The sequence below is a fragment of the Tupaia chinensis genome, unplaced genomic scaffold, assembly GCF_000334495.1.
Source record: "Tupaia chinensis unplaced genomic scaffold, TupChi_1.0 Scaffold000298_1, whole genome shotgun sequence".
NCBI classification, from domain to species: domain Eukaryota; kingdom Metazoa; phylum Chordata; class Mammalia; order Scandentia; family Tupaiidae; genus Tupaia; species Tupaia belangeri.
In genome coordinates, this window is record NW_006159787.1 from 656,770 (window position 1) to 666,547 (window position 9,778).

Here is a 9,778-nt window from a genome sequence, read left to right on the forward strand (position 1 = left end):
ATAGTTTTAGTAATATTTCACAGAATAATGATTTTAATGAATAATAATGTATAATATAAATATATACCATTATTACCTATCAATTAAAAATAAAAATACAAACACATTAAACTCATTTAAGTAACATGAAACAAAAGAAAAAAATCAGTATCTTTTAAAAGTACAACTTCTATGTAATTGTATGGGTAAATTAAGTCTTATATCAGAATCTGAGTCACATTCAAAAGAAAAAGCACTGATGAAGTGAATTTTCAAGAATATGGTCAAAAAGAAGAGGGAGCCAGTCTTGACAAATATAAGCACAATGAATTACCTCATATTCCTGGGAAAACTTCAAGTTGTCATTTGCTTTCAACCTTTCAATGTGATCTGCAAGTTCCAAGATAGGTATTGGAGGATGGCTAGCCATACCTACAAGAAAAGGAAAGTAGAACCACATTTGAAAACAAATGAACATGATGCTAACTGTGCCAAAATATAGAGAATACTATAGTTAGAAATGGCCTGAGAATACGTGAGTAGTAAAGATGTTTGATGTGAGGAAGCAGGCAGATAGTTTGGTTACTCAAAGCAGGACATGCTCTGGAAGGATGGATTTTGTAGCCAAATGAAAAGTCACCAAGCATAATCCCCAAACTAACACTCCTAGTGTAAAAGAAAGCGTTATTGTGCTCTGAGTCAATGAGGTTAGCTAGTGGAGAAACTGACAGTCAGGATTGATGTCAACCTCTGCTTTGAGTAATGACTGTTATGTCATTTCAAACTCCTTCTCCTGCACTGTGTGAAATGGAAATTGTGTGGAATTAAATGGTGTAAAGTGAACTAAGAAAATAGACACCAAGAAAGGCCTAAAGGAGAAAGAGAGTAGCTTGATAGGAAACATAAAGTGACTTATGCATAATGAAGGAAAACTAACTTGAAGAATGAAGGTTACCAGGGTAACCGGAATCATCTGAACCTGCAAAGGAAATGATGGTGTAAATAAAATAAAATAGAACAAATTTGTTAAAAAAAATGAAATGGAGAGCTTGATATACTTTTTAGAAAGACTACAAATATGGCAAGTTTTTGCAGGATTCACTGTATACATTGTGACTAGATTAAGATCGCTTTAATATTTCACAAACCTGTAGGTGACTGACATTCACATGCAAACATGGAGCAAAAAAGGACGTGCACCACAGCTCATCGACGACAACCACTGACAACACAATCAGACACCAAACTGAGCCTCAAAAATGTTTCCACTAGTAGCAGATTGTAGAGGCTGGGGTTGCAGCATTCTCCTGGACATTTATAAATGGCCACACTAACAAACCTTGCGGTACTTTGCCTCAGGTCCCCATTATTCAACCCGCAGTAAACCTACAATCTACTTCAGGTGTAAACATCTTTGTCCACTAATGGGAAATGAATTCAGGACAGTGAGCGAATGATAAAGACAAAGAGGGAAACAGGATGAAAAAAGAAAGCAAAGAGGGGCTGACGCGCCTTAGTTCAGTCTGCCAGCTGAAGATACACTGCTTTCATAGTTTTGATAAAAAGAATCCACTGTTAATTTTGGTGATTCCTGTATCTTTCTGTTGCTTTCTCACTGCTCACATAATTTGCATATCTTTCTGATTAATTTTGCAAGAGTATTATGAGAGAGCATTGCTGACTCACATCTTACAGACACAGATTCCAGCTGGCTAGAAAAACCTGAACTAGCATGTCCCCAGGGAAGCCTCTGAAGCAGAAAAGAATGATGGAGGAGCTCAAACTGGAAGCCATGTTGACATTCTACTATCACTGTGATTCTTTGGAGGGTATTAGTTTGTGGACTCATACCATGTGATTCTTTATAGGCATTTTGGAAATCATGTCATTATTGAAAGTCACTTGGTAAGTTCCTTTTCCTCAAATGCCAAGTTAGCAATGGCTCTGGTAAGTTAAGTAAAAACCTACGTTGCTTCTTTAACATTCTCTCTTTAGCACAGTGCTCTGAACAATGTTGGTTTAGTTATAGCTACAAAGGTCTACTTCCAGTTAGCTAAACTCTTAGAGAACAACTAAAGAAAATGAGTTGCTTGGAAGTAGAAACTCTTTATTGGGGATATAATTATGCATTTGGACCCAAATTTTGGAGCCCTTTGTAAAACTTCTCTGAATAGATGGTAGAATTGAACTAATTTACATTCCGTGGAGGGAGAGAGTGGGTTACAGTGATCTAATAATTAAAGTGATCTTATCCAGATGAGGCACCCCCAATGAAATGCATGGAAATGCAAAGGCACAAGAGACTTTAGGTTTATCTGGAAATGGAAATGAATTGATGAAGACATCATTACAGTGCTTTAACAGAGAAAATAATAGAGACAAAGATGTTTAGACCTTTTCGAGCGAATCGTGGGAGAGAGTTATTATCATATATGGACTGAGTGGTGGTTTGGCTAGAGAGGGAGGACACAGAGCCAATCAGGGAGGCGTAGGGGACTGAATTACTGCTCAAAGCTGCAAAAAGTAAAGCCAGTTGGAGATGGGAAAAGTATTAGTATAACAGCAGTAGACCATAATAATCAACCAAAGATGTGATCAACATATTTACTTCTGGCATGCACTGGCACATGGTCTGGAAGTACTACTTTGGAAGCTAATTACACAGCAATTCAAGCAAACCTGCACTGACTCACTCTGAATCAGAATATATGTTTATATATCACATGCAAAGAAGCCAAAGCATCAAAAAATCATCATCTAAGAGTTGTCAGTATATACCATGTGGCACCAAATTTCTAGGGCAAGTAAAAATGGCAAAATGGATGTTCCATAGAAAAGACAGGAGAACATGTGGGAATCTAACAGTACTGGAGGAGGCTCCTGGCCTAGAATATCGAATCTAATTCTACTTCTGGTTTTGCCATTTACTGATATGAACAAGTCCCTTGTTACCGAGCACCTAAATTTCATTTTCTGTAAAATAAAAGTGTGAAACTAGATAAATTCTGAAATTGCTTCTTTCTTCACAACTCTCATTTCCACCATATATACAAGGATTTAAGAACTAAAGGTCTCTTGGACATAGCTCATATGTAAAGGTTCTGAAAGTTAATAAACCTGTTTTGGGGGGCTGGAGTAACCCTTTACAAAATAGAAAATGATTATGCAGTTGAATTGTCTCCTTTATGAATTATTTAAATTTACTGTGAGCTTCTCTGACTATTTAAAAAGTACAGAGTCAGCAGGTGGCATGGAGGTTAAGGCACTGGATCCAACACGGCCATTTTCATGGTTCAAGTCCTGTACCTGGTGGTTTGAGAATCAGGCATATGCAACAAAATTCCCAAGGTGAGACTGGAAGAGAGGGATTGTGGTGTGGTCATCCCCCTGTGGTGGATGATTTCTCTCTCTCTCTGTCTCTGCTGAGTGCACAGACGCTAAGACTCCACAGAAAAACAAAAACAAAAACAAAACAAAACAAAAAACTAAAACCTCCCACAAGAACCCAAAAGTACTTTCAAAATAATATGATGTTGTATCATGTATTTAAAAAGACTGAATGTCAACATAAAAATTATGCTTAAGACTGAACCTCAAAAAAATTATGACTTAAAATTCTTTCACTAATATAAAATAAGCACCAAGAATCTACTTTAAAATATTGTTACATAATTCCCCTTGAAATTTCTCTATTGCCCAAAGTTGAAAACATTTTATATGATATAAGAAATATGCTAGAGTCTGAATAAAAATGTAGATAATAGGAAAATTATGAAGTTGACCTCATCACCTTATTGCTTCAGTCTTTTCTCTGATAACAAGTCCATTGCTCATAATCTACAACTCAGTTTCTATTAGACATGTGTATTCACATCTGAATTATCTGAGGTGCTTTGAAATTCTTTTCTGTAGGCTGTACAGGAGATTAATTAATTTAGAATCTCTGGGTACTCAAGCTAGGCACTGATTTTTTTTTTAAGTCCCCAGGTACTGTCTCTTAGTTCTAATGGAATTCATAATTTGGGGTTCAAGGGGAGCTCTAACTCCATTTACTCTTTTTTTTCCCCCATTCAAAAATCCTACGAGGGTTTATGAGAATGAGAGGAGTTTTCTCCTGGTGCTATCCCCAAATCCCCTCTGACTCCACATTAGCAAACTTTAGTACTTCAACTATTATTAGTAGCACAGAACTTGAGGCACGGCTAAAACTGATGAGGACTTGCTGGCGCTCTGACCACATGGTTTCAAAGCTACAACGTACCACATAAATGCATTTTAAAGGTACTGGATTTGAGCATAGTTTTTATTTTGAAGCTGTGATATTCACAATATACAGTGTCAACATGAGAAATGACAGATGCAGTCACTGAAATCTGCCTTAGGTCGGAGGGAAAAACATGATGGTTGCTTTTAACAGGGTAGATATTTGTGATAGCAATGTCATGGTGGCTTGCTTGTAAGACGTAAAACCTTAAAATCATGGCATTTGAAGCTGAGAGGTACCTTCGAGATGACCTAGTCTAGCATTTTCATCTCATACGAGAGAACTTGTAAGTCCAGAAAAGCCTATGATGTGTATGTTAACTCAAATAACCAAATCTTAACATGCAACTTGGGTACTTTTCTGCTGTCCTATTTCTAGAACACCAGTTACAATCCTTTGGAGAAAGGGGGCAAAGTCTCAAGTGGCTGAAGGGCCAGGCTGGCAAGGTGAAGGACGAATATGGATGGGTATTTTAAACACTCTCACAAAGAAATGCACTCATTCTCACTTCTTTTTTGGGGGGAGAGGTTTTCGCTATAGGGTGCATGCACTCGCCAGACAGACAGAGAGAGACATAGAGACAGAAAGTGAGAAATCACTCCCCAGGGGGGATGGTCACACCGCAATCCCTTCTCCATTCTCCTCTCGGGATCTTGGGCACACACGCACATGCACCCGGCGTGAGTTTTAAGCCACCAGGTCCGGGACACAAACCGCGGTCGACTACGTGGGAGTCCAGCGACATAGCCATTACGCTAACTGCTGGTTCCCCATTCTCACTTCTTCTAAACAAGCTGCCCTCTAGCACTGTCTTATTTCCCTATTTCACTGGAGGCTTGGGAAACAGAAATAATTCTCTATTATATGAAAATAACAACGAGCATGAGATAAATGGCAACTAACACTCAGTATCAAGAGTCATTTTTAGGGACCAGCACACAGCATAATGATTTTGTCACTGGACTCCCACGTAGTTGATTATAGTTTGAGTCCTAGATCCAGCAGCTTAAAACTCAGGCCAGGTGCCATGTGCGTGTGTGCCCCAGATCCCAAAAGGAAAATGGAGAAGAAGGGATTGCAGCATGGGCCATCCCCCCTTGAGGGTGAGTTCTCACTTTCTGTCTCCGTCTCTCCGGCGAGTGCATGCGCTCTATAGTAAAAACCTCTCTTTAAAAAAAAATAATAAAAGAGTCATTTTTAGGGTTAGTGTAGATGTCGGGGTTCTTGAGGGAAGGGTGATGCTATTCACTTCCAGTCTCTTACTCTGACAACTGGAAATGCAAGGCCAAAAGAACCAGACTATTTCAATAGCAACTAAAAATCCCGAACATTACGTAATACTTCCACTGTTTCCCACATTCACTCAAAAAATTTGTTGAAACCCAGCTGGGGACAAAGATAAGATCTTTGCAGACCACATTTGGTCAGCTATAGATTGTGAGCCCTATTTTAAAAGAACAGAATCTTCCTTGTGTGTGTGTGTGTGTGTGCAATAAAATTAAGACACGTTGAGGGTGACAGACTGCATGCTTGTCTGCACAAGGCAATGGGCGAGGTGCTGAGCTTACTGCTGGGGCTATAAAGGTATATTTTTCTTGCAAGGTTCACCCTCTTGGATTCATCCATCTTCCCCTCCCCCTAACCCAAGTCTCTGTTAAATTTGCCAGATAGGAAAATGAAACTTGGAGGACATGATCAAGGTCATGACTATCAGCAAATCTACACTACACGGGGGGATTTGACCCCACAACCTTGTCACTTCTCATTTAGAGCACTTCTCATTATGCCATGCTGTCTCTCAAATAATTTAAAACTCCTGGAAGAACGGTAACAGGTACAGAAAGCTGAGCCTGTATGACTGGGCTATCTATGAGGTAAAAGAGAGATCATAAAACTTCTTTGGTTTGAGAAAATGTGTTAATGCACTACCTTCATGTAGAGTGTCTGTCTGTTTGGATTGCGGGGAATAGGCAAAAGAAGCTCAAACACACATCAGTGTTTTCCAGCTGCTTTTTTCCAAAACACTTTAAGTTTTCATGAAAATAATGAACTAAAAGTATGTCTTCAAAAATGTTAAAAACTTGTGCTATTTGGCAGAAGATACTTTTAAAGAATTATTTATTTAATTTTATTTATTTATTCATTTATTTTAATTTGACCTAGAGAGGCACAGAAAGAGAGAGAGGGAAAGTGAGAAAGCAAGCCACCATGTCTGGGACTCAAACCGTGGTTGACCATGTGGGAGTGTCCAACACCTTAACCATCATGCCACCTGCTGGTCCTGGCAGAAAGTTTATCTTTAAAACAAATTTAAGGTGGGATGAGCAGTTAGCGTACTGGCTATGTCGCTGGACTCCCACGTAGTCAACCGTGGTTCGCATCCCGGACTCAGTGGCTTAAAACTCATGCCGGGCGCGTGTGCGTGCGTGTCCAAGATCCCAAGAGGAGAACAGAAGAGAAGGGATTGCGGCGTGGCCATCCCCCCTCAGGGGTGATTTCTCACTTTCTGTCTCTCTGTCTCTCTCTCTCTCTGGCGAGTGGAATGCACCCTATAGCGAAAACCTCTCAAAAAAAAAACCAAAACAAAACAAATTTAAGGTGTTTTTGTTTTTCTAAAGTTCTACTCTATTTCATGAAAACAATGAACTAAAGGTATGCCTTCAAAAACGTTAAGAACTGCTGCGCTGGTACCAGCAGTTAGCATAATGGCTATGTCACTGAACTCCCATGCAGTTGACCACAGTTCAAATCCTGGACCCAGTGGCTTAAACTCACACTGGGCACGTGTGCGTGCATGCCCAAGATCTCAAGAGAAGAATGGAGGAGAAAGGATTGTGGTATGGCCATCCCCCCTGGGGGGTGATTTCTCGCTTTCTGTCTGTCTTTCTTTGGTGAACGCATGCACCCTACAGCAAAAACTTCTACAAAAAACTTCTACAAAAACAAAAACAAAAGCAAAAAAACTGCTGTGCTGTTTAGCAAAAGTTCTTAAAAAACAAATTTAAGGTGTTTTTACTTTTTAAATGTTCTACTCTATTTTACCATCAGTAAGAGTATGGCTACCAACAATTATTATCCATAGGGAAATGTTTATCAAATACTTAATTTCATACCTTTTAAAACCTTGTATTAAATGCTAATGATACTTTAAAACTATTTCACTAAGTATAGCTTTTGAGATCACTAATAACAGTGGCACATCTTAAAAAATTTTTTTCCTGGACCACCAGATGGTATAATGGTTACAATCCCTGGACTCCCACATAATTTACCACAGTTCAAGTACTGGACCTAGTTGTTTAAAACTCATGCTGCACACGTGTGCAGGTGTGCCCAAAATCCTAAGAGGAGACTGGAAGAAAAGGAAATGTGGCGTAGCAATCCCTCCCAGGGGGTGATTTCTCACATTCTGTCTCTCTATCTCTTGTCTGTCTCTCTGATGAACCCACATACCCTATAGCACAACTCTCTGTCTAAAAACAAAATTAAAAAAAAATTGTTTTCTGTTACTACCTTGATATGTTCATAATCATTCAGTAATAATCTGTTCAAAATTTTCCTTTCCAACAAATTATGATAAAGGCTGGAGAAGTTTGTGGTCATAGAACAGACAGAAGCTATTTTGTTTCTGAGAGCAATAACCATGACCTTGTGAAATGTACCTACCCGAGTTAGCAGATACAGAGAGAAACTACTGGGTCATTGGGAAAGTCATGATGCATTTTTGCATGGAAAAACACACACAAAAACAAATCATGACTTTTCTGACAACTCAATAGTTTATTAAATATTTGTCATATTTACACACAATTTATGCCCTACTTAGAATACCCTGAGTAAAATACAAATACTCTTAAGTTTATAGGCTGTTTTATAAACTAATGTTTAATTAAAAAGAAAGAACATTTATTTGTAAGGTATAATTACTTCTTGGTAAACTAATAATGAAAATTTAGCTAATCTAGGACTAGCATCATTAAGTAAAAAAACCCCAAAAAACAACAAAAAAAACTTCACAAGTGCTTTCTTAGGTAAATCCAAAATGGCATAATTCAAAATCATCTTTTAATGTTGGAGTTGGATTTCTCAAAATGCAGAATTTGAACAAACCTTATATCTTTATATCAGACATTTACTATTTAGATCTGATGAGTAATGGTTTCCAAAATGTAAAATACAAAGAGCACATCTAGGACTCCTAACTCAAGCTGTATGCCTAAGTTTCTCACAGTATAAATACAAGGATATGAAAAATGCATATATAAAGACTGGATCTCATCAGCATCGACCCAATTAATAGCACTACTGAACAGAAGAGATGCTTTCAAAGCTTGCTCTGTTGCTGTGCAGACATTTCTGCTGCTGCTGCTGCCAACTGCTCGTTCGCTATTTCTGATACGTTAACTTTTTACGAGTTTGTTTTTGTTTTTCACAGCCCATCAATCACCTACCATTCACGCATGCTTTAGGGCAAAACATATTAAGGTCATCCACAGAATGAAAACGAGGTCTTTAAGTTGTAACATCTGATCATCAATTCTTAAAGCTCTTTTCCTCAAAAGTGTAAGCGCAAACACTCCAGTTTAGTTTTTACTTGAAGGTCTTTTTTAGGGGTGAAAGAAGGGTGAGTCAGGGCTGCAGATACTGCAAGAATGAATATGCAGTCACAGACAGGTGGCCACTGTGCACTATACGATGCTATCAGTGACACCTGCTTTTACACCTTTCTTTACACTGGAAAGAAACCAAATTTCTCTAAGATGTTGAAATTCTTTGGCTTTGCAGGGAAACACAGAAATATGAACATGTAGCAAGTTTTTATTTTATTATACGCTGCCATCTTTTGACAATATTATATTTATCTTAGTAATTTTGTTCAATTTTAGAGGTCATGAGCTATAGATGATACTTTGGAAACGAAAGAATTTCGTTTTTTTTTTTTTTTTTTTTGTGTGTGTGTGTGTGTGTGTGTGTGTGTGTGCTAAAGGGCTCATGTGCTCATCAGAGACAGAGAAAGGGAAGGGAAAAGCACTTCCTATGGGGAATAGTCAAGCTGCAATCCCTTCTCTCCCATATCTTCCTCCTTTCAGGATTTTGGGTACATACACACACAGGTGCCTCATGTGTCTCTCAAGTTGCTGGGTTGGGGGCTTGGATGTGGGGTCAACCATGTGGGATCCAACTGCCTTAACCACAGGCCATGACCTGGTCCCAATACTATATTTCAAAAGTCTGTAATTAGTGGTCTCTATCAACAAGCAAATACTACTACCCTAGGACCCAGCCTACATTTCCAGCTAACATTCAGAAATAGCAACAATGAGGTGAGATCTGGGCTCAGCACTGTTCATTACAGTACTAACTAAAACAGCAAACCGTGGGAAATAACTCAGTCTCCATTAATAAGGAATACACTGATATCTTTAGAACAGAATAATGTCAATACCATCGGCTGTTAAAGAGGGAGATAAACTCCAATATACTGGTTTGGGAAAAGATTTGTTTTTATATATAATCATATATTGCTTTAATGAC

General features: G+C 38.4%; 1 protein-coding gene across 24 annotated transcripts in view; it reads right to left on the reverse strand.

Annotated features, from left to right (window-relative positions):
• The window catches only part of PTPRD (protein tyrosine phosphatase receptor type D), a 457,704-nt gene that overhangs the window by 121,902 nt on the left and 326,024 nt on the right, over positions 1-9,778 (reverse strand). For 13 of the 24 annotated variants that reach the window (XM_027772778.1, XM_027772777.1, XM_027772776.1 and 10 more), the window contains 2 exons: positions 917-958; positions 314-411 (listed from right to left, as the gene is read on the reverse strand). In XM_027772778.1, coding sequence (XP_027628579.1) covers positions 314-411; positions 917-958 — 140 coding nt within the window. The remainder of the gene's footprint in view (positions 1-313; positions 412-916; positions 959-9,778) is intronic. The other 11 variants (XM_006150805.1, XM_006150804.1, XM_027772789.1 and 8 more) reach the window with 1 other exon arrangement.